Source organism: Rhinatrema bivittatum, chromosome 8 (assembly GCF_901001135.1).
Source record: "Rhinatrema bivittatum chromosome 8, aRhiBiv1.1, whole genome shotgun sequence".
Lineage (NCBI taxonomy): Eukaryota > Metazoa > Chordata > Amphibia > Gymnophiona > Rhinatrematidae > Rhinatrema > Rhinatrema bivittatum.
The window spans coordinates 46,278,638-46,300,251 of record NC_042622.1 but is presented as its reverse complement, the minus strand read 5'-3'; the positions used below and the strand labels follow the sequence as shown (position 1 = coordinate 46,300,251).

General features: G+C 43.6%; 1 protein-coding gene across 1 annotated transcript in view; it reads right to left on the bottom strand.

The window, feature by feature from the left end:
• Nucleotides 1-562: 562 nt before the first annotated feature.
• KIAA1755 (KIAA1755 ortholog) overlaps nucleotides 563-21,614 on the bottom strand; it is a 129,309-nt gene continuing 108,257 nt past the window's right edge. Inside the window, exons 19-23 of the mRNA XM_029612330.1 lie at nucleotides 20,897-21,074; nucleotides 7,095-7,211; nucleotides 6,362-6,640; nucleotides 4,513-4,716; nucleotides 563-1,278 (exon numbers count right to left, since the gene is read on the bottom strand). Of these exons, the coding sequence (XP_029468190.1) occupies nucleotides 1,274-1,278; nucleotides 4,513-4,716; nucleotides 6,362-6,640; nucleotides 7,095-7,211; nucleotides 20,897-21,074 (783 nt within the window). The 3' untranslated portion in view covers nucleotides 563-1,273. The remainder of the gene's footprint in view (nucleotides 1,279-4,512; nucleotides 4,717-6,361; nucleotides 6,641-7,094; nucleotides 7,212-20,896; nucleotides 21,075-21,614) is intronic.

Below are 21,614 nucleotides of genomic sequence, written 5' to 3'. Positions count from 1 at the left end.
GTTGACTAACTCTGGTCGTGCCATAGGGCTGTCCTAAAATTAGCCAGATATACTTATCCGACTAACTTTAAGATAGCGGGTATATTCAGCAGTGCTGCCAAACTGCTGAATATCCCAGTTAAGGTAGCTAGATAAGTGTATCCGGCTAACTTAACTAGCTGCTCCATGACTGAATATCAGCCCCTATATGTCCATGTTCTACTGTAGTATCTATATTAAAAGATTTTGGGAATTTTTTCAACAACCCGCCTAAATTTTAAGTCAAATAGACACATTAGTTCCGACAATTTTCAAAGCAAACTTACACACAAATTAGTTTTGAAAATTATTCCACCAAAACTACCCACACACAATTACACTTATAATATGTGCAGAAATATTTTGAAAAATGTTCATGTACATCTTTGAAAATAGAAATGTGCAAGTTTAAGCCCATCCCAACCCTGCCCCCAGGAATGCCTTGCGTACATGCCCTTGTAAGTTTACCCACATGTTGGGTGGGTGCAGCACCTTTGAAAATTGTGGTGTTATAAGAAGAAACATAAATGAAAGAATTCCAACATCAGAAACAAAAAACTTTCCCTTTTATTTTCAAACCACTGAAATTGTTTGTGACTGGTACAATTGCCTTGACATAATGTTTTTTTGTTTTTCCAGTATCCCAGTGTTAGCAGTTTACTGGGTGCCCTGTGAGGCATCAACATGCGATGAAGACAAAATACCTCTTAGTTACAAGATAACGGGGGAATGGAGAGAGTGCTGTCAGGCTTATCTTCTTTGACTAACCCCAGGCTAGACAAAGCCATGATAACCTCACAATCTGATCGCTCGCTCAGGGTTAGGGTAATGTCATGGAATTGGTCCAGAATTTGTATACGAGAAGAAGAATGCTGTGCTGCTCTCAGGAGTCAGTTACAATGGGTGCCAGGTGGAAATTAAATGTGTCCCTTGCCTTCAGTGTCTTCCCGGCTAACAGTGGTTCAGGCTTCTGGACTTCATGCAACCTTGGTCTGACCTGGTATGGCAAGTCTTACGTGCAATGAAGATGGAAGGCAGCCTATGAGGTAAAAGAGATCTTGTCTGGCTGCGAGCAATAGTTAGTCTGATACTTGGCAAACCTTGGCAAAGTAAGGCCTGCTTCCTTGCTTGGTCTTTCGTAAGGAAACTGGGTCCTCCTGACATTTAGTTCCTCTTGCTGACCATGGTAGTTAGGCAGCACCCTCATAATCCTTGTTGCTCTTTCTGTCCTCTAGTAGAAGATCGGTATGGTCAGTTATCCTTAAGGAAAAAGAAATCAATATGCTTAAAGATATAAAGTACATACAGTGAGCAATAATGAAAGCCATTTCTGTGGGTGAAATGCTCTTTTACCTGAGCATTATTTCCCACCCCCCTATGCGGGTAAATGTATGTGCGTATGTCACCGATGCAGGCATTTCTGAGGGGAGATTAGGTCAGGTTGATTTACTAAGGCTTTTTTCCATTCCTTGTCTATGGGAAAACAGCTTAGTGAATCAGGCCCCATAGTTTTGGATATTCAAAATTGTTTTGCCAAGTACTCACACAAAAAAACAGATGCAAATTTGTGTGGGCACTTTTGAAGAGACAATAATCAAACCAAACCTACCAGCATCGTTTGGAGTTTGCTTGGATTATTGCGGCAAACTCCATGAGTGAAAAGTACTCACAGGGTTTGCCAAACCACAGGTAGTTGGATTATCTACTCCAAAATTATTCTGGTCACTATAAGTCCATCTTTGCATAGATACATTTTAAATATATGAACATTTTTTTGTCTTACGCTGCTTCCATTTTTGATCCCTCTGCCCTCAGCAGATAGCATGCCCGGGCAGTGTTCGCAAACCCTTGCTGGCCCATGAGCTGGAAGGGTACCTCCTCCAAGGTGCACCCTCAGTGCTCCTTTTCGGCCAGCAGGGGCCATCACTATAGCAGTGGTCACCTTCCCTCCTTCTCCGAGTTTCTGCCCATCACCTCCATGGCAGGTCCAGGCCCAACTGGTCCCCGCCGAATGGAAGATTTGAATCTAGGTCTTTAGCACCACGGTGTGGAACGATACAGTCGGAACCACAGGGCTGGCCCCAGCAGGGAAGCTTTTATTCTTGATTGTGAGAAAAACTTTGGTCTGTGCTTTAAGAAGCCTTTCTAGTCTTTGCCTGGCTCATATGCAATGAGCCTATCAACTTCTGGGCTTCAATTGCACATTATGGGGGTACTACTCCGGGGGTACTTTTACCCATGGGATGTGCTCCAATAATTAAAGTAAAACTATGTCGGTGGTTTTGCTTTGATGATTTACCTAATGAAAAACTGCCCACAGAGATTTGGGCCTGCTTTGCCTGCTGGTCATTTTTCGGGAAAAAACAATGTGCTTTGTTCCATTCTCCGCCCTTCCCCCCACCCCTGGGAACGCCTCTGCAGTATGCAGCTAAAAGTGCGCGTTGTTGAAAAATGCACACACTTTTTACCTGCACAAAGGATGGGCAATGAAGGAGCTTGACCTGTGGAATTGCCTTCGATTCTCACCTCCCCCACGGATACGTTTCAAAGCCATTTACTTGGGTAAAACCACTCGACTAAGACTTGCCCTCCTCCGGCTGGCTGAAAGTGCGCGCGGCTCTTCTGCAGTGCACGCATGCTTTTAGCCAGTCTGCAAGGAGCCATTCCCAGAGGTGAGTTTAGGTCGGGGGAGGGGGCTGCCCGCACAAAAGACAGGAGCACAGCCTGCAGCTGTTTTTTCAACATGCACAAGTTACGCATGCTTTCAAAGAGAAAGTGGCTACGCTAATTCTCCTTGAAAACTCGCGTAAAAATCCGTCTGCTAAAAGCACTCGCATAGCAAAGAGGTGGTTAAGGGCACCATTCGTAGTGAATTTAAAATGGTTGAAAAACGGCTTTGCTTCGTCAGACGAAGGGGCCCGATTTTTAATCAGGCTTGTTCCCTGCTCCGTGTCTAGGGGGAACAAAGCTGAGCAAAGCAGACCCTCAGTCAGTGATAAATAATCTCCCTTTGCAGATTTCAGAAAGGAAGGGCACTGGCACTTTGCATTTATAAGGGCGACATTCAAAAGCCATTTGACCTGGGTAAAAAGGTTTTTCTGTAAACTGCCCACCCCACATGAGGAGGGTAGGGAGGCAGAGACGCAACGCGCATGCTTTCACCCGCGGGGAACGTAGGTGGAATCGGAGGCGGCGATAGGTCAGGGGAGGCGACAACGCGCCTGATTTTCCAGGGGGAAAAGTATCAGCAGGGCAAAGAAGGTGAAAAATCTCTGCGGTTACGTATTCCCCGGGTTATTTCCAAAGAGGAAGGAGGTACATGAACTCTCTTCGAAAACTGGTGCAAAGTACTGGCAGCCTCCGCACCAAGCTGTACGGCTTTGAAACTGCCATCCCCTCAATTCCCCCCCCCCCCCCTCCTATTTGTCACAAGCATGGTTTTTGGCCATCAAAAAATTAAAGAGAACAAAAGACAATATTAGGAGTCTAGGGGTTTTTCTGTTTGTGAATTTGTAATAGGAGTTCTGTGACATTTTACTTTTCTTATAAAACTCCGTAGTTGTTGGGCCTTTTCACGGCAGAAATGCACGCGCACATGTGGCAGTTTAGAGAGGCAGCAGCACAGTCACAATCCATTGCTATTAGCCGGATACCCTCTCCCTAAAAGAGAACCAACAAAGTAATTCACTCAGTTTACTTGTAGTTAGTACTAGCAATCACAATTTATTTTCCACTTCTCTTGCAAGCCGCGAGCTACGACCCAGGGAGAGCAGGGTTCAAATCCCACTGCCGCTCCTTGTGACCTTGGGCAAGTCACTTTACTTTCTGCTGCTTCAGGAACAAACTTAGATTATGAGCCCTCTGGGGATAAGGAAATGCCGACATTACCTGAATATAATCCGCTTTGATGTGCCGAAAAGCGGAATATAAATAATAATAAAAAAAAACTTAACACACACTATGAGGGAAATGTTCCAAAGCCATTTAGATGGGGTTTTGGCACATAAAAGGCTTTGAAATTTCTGCTCCACCCCTCCCAAGAAGGTAATTTACCCATGAAACTATTAGCTTCAGAAGTGCATTGCTGATGTACACTAGCTGCCAGGCAATTTACCCAAGCAAATGGCTACACAACTGAGCCATCTGAAAAATGCCCATCCTATACATGGTTAAAAGGACACATGGATCAGCAATGGTGGGAAAGTACTTTTGCATTTTGAAAACTATGCGTATTATTTTTTAGAAAAAAAAAACTATTTACAGAAAAGGCAGATGCGCATTTTCCCCACTGAGAATTGACGTGAAGTCCGCGGATGAAAGTACCTGTGAACATTGCAATTACCTGCGTAGTTTTGAACATCGCCCCCTATATATGTGAGAAAACTAGGAATGGACCTGAACCTTTATCCAACATAGATACACAACTACCGTTAGTGTCTACGTCTTCCCAAGCTGAACATTCCATGGATTCCTCTCCAGCACGCATGTTCTTACCTTCAGCGGGTGATGAATCAGAGAACTCTCTCCTGCCTGCAGGAGGTGACAGTGACATTGAAGCTTGCTGGGAGTGTGGCAACCTCGGCGAGACAGTGCCAACAGATGAAGTGTCTTCTGTTTCTCCTCCAGTCAGGGAGAGGTTGCTAGACTCAGAACTGCTGAAACCACAGATGCTTCCTTCTGGGGAGCCTGAGCTGTCGGCTGGGAAACAGAAAGAAAAAGCTCACTTACAGGGAGGAAAATGAGATCCAATGAAAGAGGGGAAGGATGTGATCATTCTTTAGGCAGGTTCTTTAAAACAGAATTATAAAAGCATTCTTATCCAATCGGAATCCTATGTGAGTAATATGAAATAGATAAGTTTCTCCTTCTTTAGTTATTCATAGAGTAATTTTCAGAACTTTTTTCCATGCATAAATGCTGTTTACTCATGTAGAAAGGGCCACTGAAAATTGGCCACACTCACTGTGAGTAAAAGTACATATGGCAAAGAAGAGACATTTTGAGATTAGAAGAGGGAAAGTATGGATGGAGCTTTTATTTTGAAAGCCCCATGCTTATTTTTCCAAGTGTAGATTTGTATCTGCTTCAAAGAAGGCGAAAATGTATATGGAGAAAGTTTCTACTGTGTGCCAGTCAGCTGGATTTTCAAAGGGAAACTCCCTGAGGAGTTTCCCTTTGAAAATTAGCTTGCAAAGTTTTGGATACAGATTAATTGCCCCAAATAGATAAGAGATATTAGTACCCCCAGGTTGCAGCTTCTGGAAATTACTTTTCTATTTCTTATGCTAAGAATGTACATGAAACACTCATGTTACATTACATTATACTTATATACCACCTTCCTCAAACAAAAGTTCAACCCAAAATGGTTTACATAAACAAACACAATAATTAAATACAACAAAATAATACATCAATAAAATACATAAATTAAACAAAATTAAAATACATCCCTAACATATAAATATGTAATCTAGAACTGTAACATAAACCACCCCACTTTTACTGGGGAGGGATAAGCCACTAGTCCATCTCACTAAGCTCTATTTCCAAACTCTTAGAGGTCCATATTCAAACACATTTATCCAGATAACTAAGAAGTTATATAACTAAATGAAAATGTGGCCATTTATCCTGCTAAATTCTAACTGGTTATCTATTCAGCTGGCTAGAATTTGGCCAGATAAGTCAGGGGTGTTCCGGAGGCATTCTAGGGAGGAGCTGAATTAGATAAGTTATCTGGCTAACTTTAGGATATATGAATATATTCAGTGGGTAGCTGCACTACTGAATATACAACATTAATTAGCCAGATAAGTTTATCCGGCTAACTAGCACAGCCACACAGCGGCTGAATATGGACCACCTAATCCCTGAGGGAAAATAATAACAAAGAAGACCAGTCCATCCAGACATCCCAATAGTCCCACTTGCTCCTGAAGGAGCTTCCAAAGCGGCAATGTCCTATGGTTCGCTCTTTTTTGGGAATAACCCATCCCATCAGCTGGGGATGATGTTGCTCAGAGAGACAGCAGGCATATGGAAGCCATGTCGAAAGGACAAGGCCATCTACCTGGAGATGGAGGGAGCTTAAGATGGATAGGGTTTCCCTTCATCTAAAACTATATGTCACTGAGTGATTCCCATCCATTTAAAGGTACACACCTAACTTTCCTGGCGTTGCAATGAAACTCTGGCCTTCCCTCTTTTCCTCTCCCCCACACATACTGTGGTTCTCCTAGCACATGACTTGATTGTATATGCATTGCCCATAGCACATGATTTGATTGTATATGCATTGCCCATAACACGTGAGACGGAGCATGTTTCACTTATCACTCACTCAGGAAGACAGGTTCTTTTTTGTCATGGTCTGGTCTGTTCTCCTCTAGGCCAGTGTGGACACTGCAGAAACACCCACTGTGCTCCGTGGCGCCAGCCTGTGGAAAACTGTGGGGGCTGAGAGACCCACGACCTGATGAAGAGGATGACTGGTCACCAAGAGATGAAGCACTGCCCGCACTACTCCCCGAGCCAATGGATTTTAATTGTTGAGCGGGAGTGCCATGGTCTTGAAAGGAAGATGAAAAAGCTGCAGGGGATAGTTGTTTGTGTTTGCCATCTGTAAGGAAGGAGAGAATCAACCAGCTACTTCAACAAAAGAAACTAGCAGCTTCAGAAGTGCAACGCTGACGTGTGCTAGCTGCCAGCTGGGTCCTTGGTTACAAACTTCCTGCTGGAATTAGGGTCAATTATTACAGTTTTTCCTGGGGCTAGGTTTGTGGACATAGAGTTACGGCTTTGAGAAAATGGGATTCATTATACTATCCTCCCACATGCTATAATGTTGTTATAGCCTTTGGATGCTTCCTTGCTCTTGCAGAGAACTTGGTCACAGTCATATTAAACTTTCACATAGCTTATGAAATCTATGTTGAGGATCTATGAGATGTTTTGAGATCAACACTGTCTACAAAATCAGGGGAACAATGAAATACAACACATGTAAGTCCCTATAGATAATATGCTGGCTATCAAGGAAATAACCTGCATGGCTACTATGAGAGGGGACCTACCTTTTCCAAAAGGCATACAATTGATAGCTCTGTTGCTAATCGCGGCCTCGCTGGGCTGAATGTCTGTGAAAGGCTTACAGCCAAGACCAGCCAACACCCTCTCCTGCCTGCGGAGCTCTGAGGAAAAAAACCACAAAAACTATGGTGACTGATTTGTGAGTTAAATAAATTCCCTCATTTCCCCATCCTCCCATCTTGCAATTTAAGGGGGCTCATTTACCAAATGTTTTCTCCCATTTTGTGTGTATGGGAAAAATGCTTAATAAATGACCCCCTAAGCTTGGCATTCAAAGTCCATGTGGATGTGAAGAAAGCTTTATTTCCCCCAAATCTTCATGCACTACGTTTTTCCCCTAACTCCTTTTTTTTTTTTAACTGGCTGTTTCAGGACTGTGAGCATGGGCTTCTAAACCAAGCAGAAAGTGCCAAAGTATCTCCCACTATTCAGGAACAGATTTGTGACAACAGATGCCTGTAGAGACAGAACCAATCTAGGTCAGTGCAATTCTCATCTACAGCCATCCTGGGATATATAGGACTGGGCTCTGCTTCTTCAACCCAGAACTTTATCTAATCTTGTGAATCTTAATCCTGCCCCAGTCCACTACAGCTTCTGCTTAGAATGCACAAGTCCCAGTACTGCTACAGTATGACTCCCAGGAACAGTCATATATGCCTAGTATCCCTTACAAAGATAATATTCCCCCTTTCTTAAGAACATAAGAACATGCCATACTGGATCAGACCAAGGGTCCATCAAGCCCAGCATCCTGTTTCCAACAGTGGCCAATCCAGGCCATAAGAACCCGGCAAGTACCCAAAAACTAAGTCTATTCCATGTTACCGTTGCTAGTAATAGCAGTGGCTATTTTCCAAGTCAACTTAATTAATAGCAGGTAATGGACTTCTCCTGCAAGAACCTATCCAATCCTTTGTTAAACACAGCTATACTAACTGCACTAACCACATCCTCTGGCAACAAATTCCAGAGTTTAATTGTGCGTTGAGTAAAAAAGAACTTTCTCCGATTAGTTTTAAATGTGCCACATGCTAACTTCATGGAGTGCCACCTAGTCTTTCTATTATCCGAAAGAGTAAATAACCAATTCACATCTACCCGTTCTAGACCTCTCATGATTTTAAACACCTCTATCATATCCCCCCTCAGCCGTCTCTTCTCCAAGCTGAAAAGTCCTAACCTCTTTAGTCTTTCCTCATAGGGGAGCTGTTCCATTCCCCTTATCATTTTGGTAGCCCTTCTCTGATCCTTCTCCATCGCAATTATATATTTTTTTGAGAAGCGGCGTCCAGAATTGTACACAGTATTCAAGGTGCGGTCTCACCATGGAGCGATACAGAGGCATTATGACATTTTCCGTTTTATTTACCATTCCTTTTCTAATAATTCCCAACATTGTTTGCTTTTTTGACTGCCGCAGCACACTGAACTGACGATTTCAATGTGTTATCCACTATGACGCCTAGATCTCTTTCTTGGGTTGTAGCACCTAATATGGAACCTAACATTGTGTAACTATAGCATGGTTTATTTTTCCCTATATGATGTCACTGATGGGTCAGTACAGCATTACAAATGAGAAATATAATCTGAGAATAGTTCCCAAATTTTCATAAAGGAAGATACTCTTATTATATTTGATGGCAGTCAAAGAAGCTAGCCGGTAATAAGAATGTAATCTATCCCCCACCTCCGAAACCTTGGGTATATGGTCTATTTCCAGCGGAGGGCCACCAAGCTGCGAGCAGCTATGAACACCTGAGTACATAACTTTTGCCGGTGTATGCTGATAGTGTCTGGGAAGACATTCAATAGCGCCATAGTGGCCGAGGGTGAAAAATCAACTTCCATAAGCTGGCTGAGCCATGTAAAGACTTTCCCAAAAAGTCATGATACTGGGACAGTTCCACCATTTATGCATATAGGTACTGCGAGCTCCACAGTTGCGCCAGCATGCCTCCTCAGCTTGAGGGTAAAACCAATGTATTTTTTCGGGGGTAAGGTACCATCTATATATCATTTTGTAACAAATCTCTTGCAATTTAGCAGAGATCGAACAGCTCCTGGCAGTATGCAAAATTACTCCCCAAGTGCGGGCTCCTAGCTGGTCAGGCAGATCGATTTCCCACTGCGTTATAAAGGCACAGCGGCCTATCCCCTGGTTAAAGAATAATTGATAAATTTTAGATATAGAGCCTTCAAGCGTGTCACTATTTAAGAAGTACGACTCCAGCAGCGATCTACCAGGACGGAGGGATTTTGACCTTTGTGTAGAGCGTATAAAGTGGACAACCCGTGTGTACGCCAGAAAATCTGGGTGCAGGAGATTATTAGTGGACAGTTTCTCCAGAGAGAGAATGTCTCCCTGTGACAGTAGTTGTTCTACAGTAGAGACCCCCTTCTCCCGCCACTGCGTCAGTAAATGAGATTGGTACCCAGTGAGGAATTGCACGTTATTAAAAAGGGAGGTCTGATAGAAATATTTGTGATCTCCCACCAGCTGTTTACTGTTTTGCCGCCAGATTCGCAAGGTGACCTCCAGAGACCAAGGTATCCTCTGTACTGGCCACCAAGTATTACACGGTTGCCATGGCATTGCCGTAAGGGACATGGGACCGACTATGTGTTGTTCAATTTGCACCCACTGTTTAGGGAACCTATGCCAATTAATATCCACCAGGGCTCTCAATTGGGACGCAGTGTAGTACCACACAAAATTCGGCACTCCCTGTCCACCCTGCAATTTAGGCAAGTATAAGATAGCACGTGAGAGTCTGGGGGGCGTCGTCTCCAAATAAAATCAAAGACCTTTTTCTGCCAGCTGCGGAGAATTGGTGATGGAATATAGACTGGCAGTGAGGAGAATAAATATAAAAATTTTGGCAATATCGTCATTTTGGTTATCGGAATCCTACCGAGCCACGAGAAAGCTCCACTATTCCACCTACTCATATCCATAGTCACTTTATCTATCAAGGGCTGATAATTGAGGTGGTATAAATTCGAAAGCTGAGCAGAGATCAGTACCCCCAAATATTTAATATATGTTTTAGCCCATTTAAATGGTAATTGCCCTTTAATAGCTTGTACCTCATCTGGCTTCAAGGTAATGTTGAGCAACTCGGTCTTCTCCAGGTTTACCTTTAGTCCCGATACTGCACTGAACCCATTTAATTCCTGCTTCAGCTCCTGTAGTGAGTGGAGGGGGTCCATCAATATTAACAGGACATCATCCGCAAAAAGCGATAATTTGTATTGAGTGGTCCCCAAAGTGACCCCTTTGACATCTGGAGAAGCTCGAATTCTCATCGTGAGAGGATCTAGATAAAGGGCAAACAATAATGGGGAAAGGGGACACCCCTGTTGGTGCCTCTACCTATATCGAAGGCCTGACCGTAGCTGTTGTTTACCTTAACCCTAGTAGCTTTAGGGTGATCATAAAGTTTCTGTACCCATTGGAGAAAATAGGGCCCGAAGGACATTTTTTGTAATGTGAGAAATAGGAATGGCCAGTGAACCAGATCAAACGCTTTCTCAGAGTCTATAGAGAGCAAAACCACTGGTTCCCTTTCTTGGTGGCCCCACCACATTAGATCAAGCACTTTACGGATGTTATCTGCTGCCATGCGGTACGGGACAAATCCAACTTGGTCAGTATGCACCAATTGAGGAAGATGCTTATTAAGCCGAAGGGCCAGAATCCTAGCCAGTATCTTGAGATCTACGTTAATAAGGGAGATTGGTCTGTAAGAGCCACACTGTGTGGGGTCCCTCCCCGGTTTGGCTAGAACAGTTATACCCACCACATTCGCTTGGTATCCTATCCTTCCGCCCTCCTGAAGGCTGTTGAAAAAGTGAGCTAGGGGTGCAGCCAGAGTCTGTGCACATTTTTTGTAATAGAGACTAGAGAGTCCATCGAGGCCAGGGGCCTTGCCCGGTTTCAGGGTTTTAATAATGGAAAGGATCTCCCCCACCATAATAGGGGCGTTCAAACTTTGTTGCTGTTCAGACGAGAGGCTCGATAGGGGGATGTCCTGCAAGTAAGCCACTATGTCTGACTGTTTAAGGTGGTTTCCGCACTATATAGCTATTGATAGAAGCTGGAAAACACCTTACGAATGTCAGTGGAGGCTGTCAGTAGTTCTCCCTTAACAGTCTTAATTTTGGGGATAGTATTTTGGGAAGCCCTGACCTTTAATTGCCGTGCCAATAGGCACCCAGCTTTGTCTCCTCCCTCAAAATAGGCTTGTTTAGTGGTTTCCAGCGCGTGCAATATTTGAGCATTATCTAATTTATATGTCAGATTTCAGAGCTAGTAATTTCTAATAGCATCGTGATGATTTGAGTTCTCATGTGTTCCTGAGAGAGACCCTTTATTTTAGTTAATAGCTCCAGCCTAGATTGTTGTCGCAGACGTTTACACTTGATCGCTCTAGAGATAAGCAGGCCTCTAGCAACTGCCTTTGAACACTCCTAGAGAGTGCTGTATGTAATAGTGGGGATGCTATTTAACTCAAAGTACTCCCGCAATTGGGAATCCAGCTCGTTAGTAAAGAGTGCATCCTGCAACAGGGATTCGTTCAGCTTCCAGAAGCGGCTGCCCAAGTCCTCGTTACTCATGTCCACATCTACACTAATGGGTGCATGGTCAGACCAGGTTATCACATCAATTTCCACCCCCCGGATACGATTACCCAGTAATTTATCTACTAAAAAATAATCAATATGGGAGTAGCTATCATGGGGTGTGGAATAAAACATGTACGATCGGGACTTGGGAAACCGGTTCCTCCAGATATCTATTAAATTCCAGTCCTGCATGAGACCGTTCAGTTGTGTCCTAGGTTTAGATGAGAGGTGAGAACACAGTTTAGAGTTATCTAATTCTGGGTGTGGGTAACATTGAAGTCGCCCCCTATAACTATGGAGCCCTCTGCATGATTGAGCAAAAGGCATCGCACCTCCTGCAGAAAGGGCCCGTGGTTTCGATTCGGGGCATAGAGGGAAATCAAGGTATACACCTGATTAGCTTTGCATATCTTAAGTAGCAAAAATCTCCCAGCGGGATCAGCAATATGAGACATAAATTTGCATATCAATTAGGCTGATACTAAAATCCCTGTGCCTGTGTATTTATCCTGTAACAGTATAAAAAGCAATCACATATAGAAGAGAATTTTATGATGTATTAAAACCCTCATATTTCTGAGCATACCATACATATACGCTGAATAAGCATCTTAATATTCAAAACACTCTGAAGATTTAGTGTTTGCTCAATACATCTTATAATCACAGGGTTTTTTTTACGTCAATTCTCATGCCACAACTAGAAAATGCTTAGTGACTATATATTTTTATAATTTTTTTGAGTTTTTCAATCTTTTTAAACGTTAATATTCCTTCATCATTAAAGCAAGGAAAAAGGTATTTTTTTTAAACTTATCCTTCCAAACGTCCGTAGCCAGATCAGCCAATATCCTGGCTTACGCCAGTTTCTCTCGGCGAGTGTTCCAGCGAGCCGGGATATTGGCTGATCTGGCTACGGACATTTGGAAGGTTAAGTTAAAAAAAAATCCTTTTTCCTTGCTTTAATGATGAAGGAATATTAACGTTTAAAAAGATTGAAAAACTAACAATTGTCACCTCATGGTCACCCACACGGTCCTACAACCCACGGTTGCATCCTCTTTCTGCCACACAAAGGAACTGTTTTTCTGCTAACTGCGCTCTCATATAACTTGCCTAATCGACTACACTGTGTAAATTGTATATAATTCTTACCATGTAAGCAATTACTCTCTGCTTACATGCTCTGCTCTCCAGTTAGAAATTGTTAACCTATCTTTTTTATCTAACAGCCCAGTTCCACACTCCTTGTTGTAATGTAACTTTCGCTTTCAATGTTAACTGGTTTACCCCCTAGTTTATTGTAAACCGGTACGATAAGAACTGGTCTTGATCATCGGTATATTAAAAGAATTTAAATAAATAAATAAATAAAATAAATAAATAAATGTGTCTCTTGGACGTAGACTATATCAGCCTTTTGATGTAGGAGTTCTTTTCTGAAAAGGAAACTCTTCCTATGAGAGTTTAATCCTTTAACATTAAATGAGACAATTTTAACCATGGTTACGGTAAAAAAAATACTTCCCTAAGATGAAAGGACTCCATCGTGACTTCCCATACCAGCTAAGGTAAAAGAGAAAGTAAAACACTTCAGACAGAGATAATGAGGCTAAAAGAAAGTGAAATACATAGTAAACCTTACAATCATAATAAAAAGATGACTCCATCATGTTCATAGGCCAAACCAAAAAAGATTCGCCCATCACTTCAGGCGAATCCAGGCCTTGGGGATATAGATTTACAGCGAAGCCGGCCAAGGGCTGTCTCCTCCCCTCCCTCCAGCATAAAGAGAAAAAATTAACAGAAGACTTATAAGAGGCATCAGTCTGTCAGTGACATAACCGCTAAGTGGATCAAGTGCTCCCCTACAACAGTTCAGAACTGCAAGTGTAGCTGAGACTCCAAAAGTGGTCTGGTAAAACAGATGCCATGGATGTTCAATAAAGAAAAGAATGTAACTCCAGCAAACAAACAGCCAAGTCTCCAGGTGTGTGAGCTAGGTAATTCAGCCCTTGTCAGAAGCTGCACTCTCCAGCTGGCTATATTGTCATCACAGTCGTCTGCGCCCCGCTCCCGGGCGCTGCCATCGTGGAGTCGCGTCGGTAGGTTTCCGCAGAGCTGAGGTCGATTCCACAGCAAACTCGATGGTAAGGCCTGCGTCGGTAAAAGCTTGCACCGCATCAGCTGGGGACTTGATTTTATAAATAACGCCCTGGTACTGGAAAAGCAAGGCAAACGGAAAGGCCCAACGATACCGGATGTCTGCATTCCTTAAAGCTGTGGTGACCTCCCTCAGTTGATATCTCTTTTGCAGGGTGGTGGGCGCCAAGTCATTATAAATTGCGAGATCAAGATCCTGCCATTTCCAGCGTGGGTTAGCCCGAGCGAATCCAATGACTTCCTCTTTCAGTTTAAAATTAAGAAATTTTATGATTATATTGCATGGCTTATTGTCTCACCTAGGCCCCAGGGCATGATGAGCCCGTTCCAGGTCAATCATGGGCGCAACCTGGGCCGATTCAGAAGGGGGTCCCATAAGCGGCGATAAGGTCAGTACAGATAGCTGTTGCTGTGGGCATACAATTGGCATACTGCTCCGTTTCGGGAATGCCCCGTATGCGAAGATTGGAGCGACGCGAGCGATTCTCCAAATCCTCGAGCTTGTCCGCACTTGTCTCAATATCAGTGGTAAATTGCTTACTTTGTGTAGTGAGCGATTCCAAGATGGTGCTCTGGTTGTCCGCCCGGACATCCAAATCGTCCATGCGATGGCCCAGAGTGTTTAAGTCCTCTTTGACTTCCGTGATGCACGCCATTAGCTCAGCTTTCTGTGTTTTAAGGTCGGCCCTTAATTCAAGGAACCAATTTCTGATTTCTGCTCGCGTCGGTATGTCCGGATGGAGCGCTCCTGGAGATAAATCCTCAGAGATGCCCAGTATAGCTTCAGGTTCGGCTGGCTCCGTTGCCTCTCCCCAAGGCGGCGGGGCCTGCGAGTCTTCATCCGACGGTAAATCGTCTGCAATTTTACTAAAAGCAAATTGCTTTAAGACCGTGGTTCTTTTACGTGTAGCCACCCCAGGGGTTCGCTTCGTGGTTCGCCCAAGTTTATGGAGAGCAAAGTTCGGTTAGAGAGCGAAAAAATTGCCTCTGAAGGAGAGAGTGAGAGGGAGCAGATGAATTATGCGGCCATCTTGCAGTGCTGCTCTCTAGCGCTCCCCACCATGTTCTGTGATTTTGATGTTTAGAACACTTTCCACTATTTTTCCTGGCACTGAAGTCAGGCTAACCGGTCTGTAGTTTCCCGGATCGCCCCTGGAGCCCTTCTTTCCAACATCACTGTCTTTATACCTTACAACTGAGACTTCACTAGCACTGGAAATTAAGGGGCGGATTTTCAGAGCCCTGCTCGCGTAAATCCGCCCAAAACCGGGCGGATTTACGCGAGCAGGGCCCTGCGCGCCGGGAAGCCTATTTTACATAGGCCTCCCGGCGCGCGCAGAGCCCCGGGACTCGCGTACGTCCCGGGGTTCTCGGAGGGGGGCGTGTCGGGGGCGTGTCGGGGGGCGGGGCCGGAGCGTGCGGCGTTGCGGGGGCGTGTCGGCCGCGTTTTGGGGGCGGGTACGGGGCGTGGCTATGGCCCGGGGGCGTGGCCGCGCCCTCCGTACCCGCCCCCAGGTCGCGGCCCGGCGCGCAGCAGGCCCGCTGGCGCGCGGGGATTTACGTCTCCCTCCGGGAGGCGTAAATCCCCCGACAACGGTAAGGGGGGAGTGTAGACAGGGCCGGGTGGGTGGGTTAGGTAGGGGAAGGGAGGGTAAGGTGAGGGGAGGGCAAAGGAAAGTTCCCTCCGAGGCCGCTCCGATTTCGGAGCGGCCTTGGAGGGAACGGGGGGAGGCAGCGCGGCTCGGCGCACGCAGGCTATACAAAATCGATAGCCTTGCGCGCGCCGATCCAGGATTTTAGTGGATACGCGCGGCTCCGCGCGTATCTACTAAAATCCAGCGTACTTTTGCTTGAGTCTGATGCGCAAGCAAAAGTAGGCTGTTCGCGCGCCTCTTAAAATCTACCCCTAATTATTTATCTTGGTCAGCCCTTGGTGCTGTTAATACTACACTAGATTGGAAATGTCATTTGTTTCAGAAATCTAATTTCTGGCCTTGAAACATGTCCTGTTCAGATCACCTTTTACTGTTCCTAAATGGTTTAGTTAACCATTTGGCACTATAATGGTGTATGGTATTCTGTGGCATCTAGCATTAAACTGGGTAAAAAGGAAGCCATTTTTAGCAGAGAGCGCAATTATTTCTGGATTGGTCAATGACATTTTAATTTATAACATCCCTTCCCATAAATGTGTTTAAGATGTGGAACAAGATGATGAACAGTTAACATAATAAAACCATAAGGTACAATCTACACTATATCAACACAAAACATGAACAATAAAAAAATAACACATCCATCAATTAATATACAGTAGTAATAAAATAGCATATATATTACGGAATATAAAATGTAGCAAATAAACTATTCCAATAAAGCTAAATCCAGCTGTAAATCTAGTAATGGTCATAACCCTTAGACCATAATTAAAAAATTATTTAATGTAGCTGAAAATAGAACTGCCCTCAAAAGCATAAAACAAAGCATAATTATGCTGCAAGGCAACAAACATTCAGTACTACATAATCAAAACATCTGCCAAAAAAATGCAATGGTAATATTCAGTAAACAGCCCACAGTAACATAGTAGTGAGACTGAGTTTAGGTTTAAAAGTTATCTCATGATCAACTATATAAATCTCCCTAAATAAAAATTAAGAGTCAGGTGGTAGGATCCTAAAATCACTGGTTTTAATAATTATATTTGAAAGAAATCAGACCAGATGTGTAATGTGCTTCTGATGGCAGCGAATTCTATAGAGAAGGCACTTGGGTAAATCAGCTTGTCTAAAACTGGCCATAATAACTATGCACATAAAGACTTTTTCTTGGATTGGTTAGGTTTTACTTTTAGGACACTGAATATTTTATGTCATAAAAGTTAAGAAGTAGTAATGGGTGCTAAATATGTAATGATAGAATTAAGAACATAAGATGTGCCACGCTGAATCAAACCACAGATACAGTAAATCAAGCCCACATTCTGCCTCTGACAGCGACTAATCCACGTCACTAGGAGAACCCGGCAAATCCCAAAGAGTAGATCTATTCCTTGTTGCCTTCCCAAAGCTACCTGGCTAATAATGGTTTATAAACTTTTCCTCCCTGTAATTAATCAATAGGAGTAATATGGAGTCTTAGAAGTGAGGGATGGTTGTTGGGGGTCCTTATCTTACACTGAGAAAATGGTAAATATAAGCAAAGAATAGATTTTTGGATGGGGAAAAGGGACAGTTTAAACTGAGAGTAATTATATTTGATGATGGCATGATCTACTTTTACAATATATAAATAAGAGATGAGTAGGACAATTGTTTTTTTTAATAAGGGAACTGAGTTAAATGTGTAAAGAGTAGCTGATAAACTATGTAATTATTTGATTATATTTTATTCATTTACATGTAGTTGTTTCCTATTTACATATATTTTATTGATTTGAAAGAAGTAATTAATATAAATAATCAGGGCCCTGAACTTGCAATGACCTGAAAGCAAGTACCAAGGTTTTAAATGTAGCATACCATGTAAAAAGGGAGCAAATATAGCTCTTTTAAATTAAGATTCAAATGTTTCCCAGACCTTCATTCTGATGTGACCTGCACCGCCGAATTCTGAACCAGTTGCAGCTGCCGAATATCCTTTGATGGCAATCCCATAAGAAGGCTATTGCAATCATTAAGATGCACTGTGGTCAGCACTGTTAAACAGAGCCAACTTCTCCAAATAAGGATGTAGACCACTGAGGTTGTGGACTCAAGAAACAAATCGGAAACCGATCCAAGATGCTGATAAGCAAAGGAACACAAGGTGATCGGTAAAAAGCAGCCTTTATTGGAATAAGCCCGACTCTGGCCGAGTTTCGCTCACGCAGGAGCTGCCTCAGGGGCTATCATTGGTGAATGTCTTCAATTGTGAAAGATATGAAAGCTGTCTGAATTTCACAGTTCAGATAAAGCAACCTGGTGTTACGATCTTCAATATTTGTGGAAAAAATACAATGTGTAAAACACTCTCACAGCGTTTTTTAGGATCGTTGCAGTACGATCAATTACATGGCCACAGTGACGCCACACTGTGTATGTTCAAAATCTTTGGCATGTCTAGGTTTGAAAAAAACGCTGTGAGAGTGTTTTACACATTGTATTTTTTCCACAAATATTGAAGATCGTAACACCAGGTTGCTTTATCTGAACTGTGAAATTCAGACAGCTTTCATATCTTTCACAATTGAAGACATTCACCAATGATAGCCCATGAGGCAGCTCCTGCGTGAGCGAAACTCGGCCAGAGTCGGGCTTATTCCAATAAAGGCTGCATTTTACCGATCACCTTGTGTTCCTTCGCTGACCACTGTAGTTGTGTCAGATAAGAGAATGACCTTCTGAGCACATTGGAACATGTAGTTTGAAACATGCTTAGCTAAGTGCATCACCTAATGTGACCCCCCCCCCCCCCCCCCAGGTTTTGCACATTAGTCTTTCATATGGAGGGGCACTCCCTCCAGGCACAGGGAAAAATTGTGAATAGTAAGGGGAATTTTTCCTGTGGGGAGATATCCCATGTCTAACCACTGAAAACACCCAATATGAATCATAATAGCCAAAGAGGGATGCAGACAAGTATGCTGACAGGCCAAAATACTGTCACAGCTAAAGAAAAGAAATTTTGCTCAGATGAGAATTTTAAACCAGAATTGAAGGATACTTATCAAGATCTGCCTGTTTGTAAGTTCCTGTATAAATAAAACCAAGGCAGAGGGATAATGCAGCAACTTAAGCTCATAAGCAGAAGTTACTGACCGGCCAAGGGAAGTCCAGAGGTCAGAGGGACCCCCACCCTTGGATCAAGGGGGAGCAATCTGATAGGGAGAAAATGCTGATTCTGGCATAGAGCCTCGGTCAAAATGTTGCAGGACCCCCATACCCCCCAAAAAAAAGGGGAGGAGGGAAAAGACCTGCAATACGGCAAAGACCCTCCAACCACTACATGATTATGCATGAACTTATGCATATTTATCAGCTGGAAAATATAAGACGGGGAGCAAATAAGGAGAAAGGGAGTGCACCCGAAGCAGCCCCTGCTATCAAGAAGGGAGAAGACTATGTGTGGCCAGGAGACTGGAGAGAGGAGACGTCCTGCCTAGGGTCGGATGGTGTTGTGGAATCTGAGGCAGTGAGGAGCCGAGAGCAGCCCAGCAGCTCTGCCAGTACCAGACCCGAAAGCAAGTTTCCTTCCCAGATGGTTCTTCAGACTTCCAGCCAGAGCCTGCTTCAGAGGGAAATCGCCTGAAGTTTGGACGAGTGGTAAGTAAGTTAGCCATAAGTATTAATATATTAGGCAGGCTAAAGTTTATAGCATGTTTGAAACTACCCATGGTACAGAACTTTCTTTATGGTAAACTTAGGATCATGAAGTGATGTGGGAGGGGAACTGGAAGTGTCCTGTAGCAGACAGGTCCCTGCACCCCTAAACTTACTTACATGCTAACATAAAGGGCTTCAATTTGGGAAGGATTTAAGGACACTTTGTTAATCATTATCCATCTGCTATTTTCTTTTAATGCATGATTTACTATTTCCAGTGATGCTACATTCTTTAAATCCCTGGTAACATGAAAATGAACATTATCTGCATAGATGTAAAAGTTCAGATCCTGATTTTGTTTTAATCACATCAGCTATTAATAACAGTGGTGACAGGATCACATCGTGTGGGAGACTATATTTTAGTGGATGTGAGATAGACAAGAACTCATTCCTAGGTCACCAACTGAGAACACCCCATTAAAAGGCTCAAAGTTTGCTGCTACTATAATCACTATTGCCAATGGCCACACGCTAACAGACTCTTATGATCAGCAGTATCAAAGGCAGAACTTAATCAAGATGATTGAACAGGGAGCTTGACCTTTTATCGAGGCCCAGCAGCACATCACCCACAATTGCAGTCAAAACCATGTCTGTACTAAAATCGGGTGCAGGTCTGGATTATCTGTCATCAAGATTCATACAATTTAGCAAGCCAGCCACAGAATATCATGAGATCTTTGCAATTAACCCATGTACTACTATAATTAGTCTCCAGTTCCACAGTTAACTGATTTCTAAAGGTCTCATTCTATTTATAGGGGACAATTTTCAATAGAGCATGGATGCATTGTACCGGTTCTCAAAGGGACACCCACATAGGGGCAGATTTTAAAAGCCCTACACGCGTAAATCCAGCTGTCCCGGGGTTTGAAAAAAAGGGGAGGGGTGGTCTGGGGCGGGACCGAGGCCTCCGGCACAGCGGCTGTGCTGGGGGATCGCATGCCGGCAGCTGGCCAGCGCGTGCAAATTCGTAATTTACAAAATAAAGGTGAGTGGGGGGGGATTTAGGTAGGGCTGGGGGGGCAGCTTAGATAGGGGAAGAGAGGGGAAGGTGGGGAGGGGGGGCCCAAAAGTAAGTTCCCTCCGAGGCCCCTCCGATTTCGGAGCGGCCTCGGAGAGAACAGGGAAAGCCATCAGGGCTCCCCTAGGGCTCGGCGCGCGCAAGGTGCATGAGTGTGCACCCCCTTGCACGCGCCGACCCCAGATTTTATAACATGCGCGCAGCTGCAGGCGCATGTTATAAAATCGGGCGTACATTTATGCATGCCGGGTAGTGCGCACAAATGTAGGCCGCGTGCATAGGTTTAAAAATCCGGCCCATAGTTTCTCTTGCAAGATGATTTGGTGCAAAGTAGACTCATCAAAAGTGTCCATATACTTTTGCACCACTATTTGTGTAGTTGGTGTGTACACATTTGAAAATCAAATGCAAGCACACTGTTTCCTCCCCACAATCTAAGCAAGCCTAAATCAAGCAGTTTTACCTGGCTAAATGCCTTAAAAAATTGCTCTCACTAAGACTGTTAGACCTTGAGTTTCTCTGTTTTTAGGATGGCTGTGCATCGACACACACATTCCAGCATAGATGGTTTTGCCCTGAACTCTTGTGTGTCTGCACTCACCACGGTTCTTGATAGCCTGGTCCCACAGGATGGTTTGTAGGTCTGTAGTCCAGGCCTCTTTCAATTCCACTGAAGAGGCCTGAAGGAGATAAGTATCCTGGGACTTTCTTCTTCTGAACCAGATCTCAAAGCACAGCCCACTGCCTCCGGAGGTGTGTGTCAGGCCAATTTCAGAGGTCTGCAGGGAGAACATAGCTGCCAAACTAGAGTAAGTGCTTCAATGATATCCATTTCAGAATTGTTACATGTGCTCCTGCTGTTTCTTAGAACAACATTATTCTTTCATTCACAGAGTTAAAACAAGACAATAATTTAGCACTAATTCGTAAACATTTGCTAAACTGTGTGATGCAGTGTTGTGGAAAGTCATCTTAGAATCTCCTGGGATCTCTGCCTACTTATACACAGTTGTTTAAGGTAATGGAAATATAAAGGATAGAATCAGCATAAGGTAAAGGCATACACATTTTGTAAATGACTTCAATTGATCATTTTAAAAATAATCATGTAGGCATGTGGGTTTCAAAGAACTGATTGTTATATCACTACAGTAATACTGTTATGACAGTGTAGAATATCCCTAGGAATATTGTGCCTTAGTATGTATAACAAATATATATCATTAGGCTAGAATACAGGACTGTAGCTTTCCACACAGGAATATTGCCTAATGCTATTTCACATCCATGGTGTGACTATTAGACTACTACAAGTTATA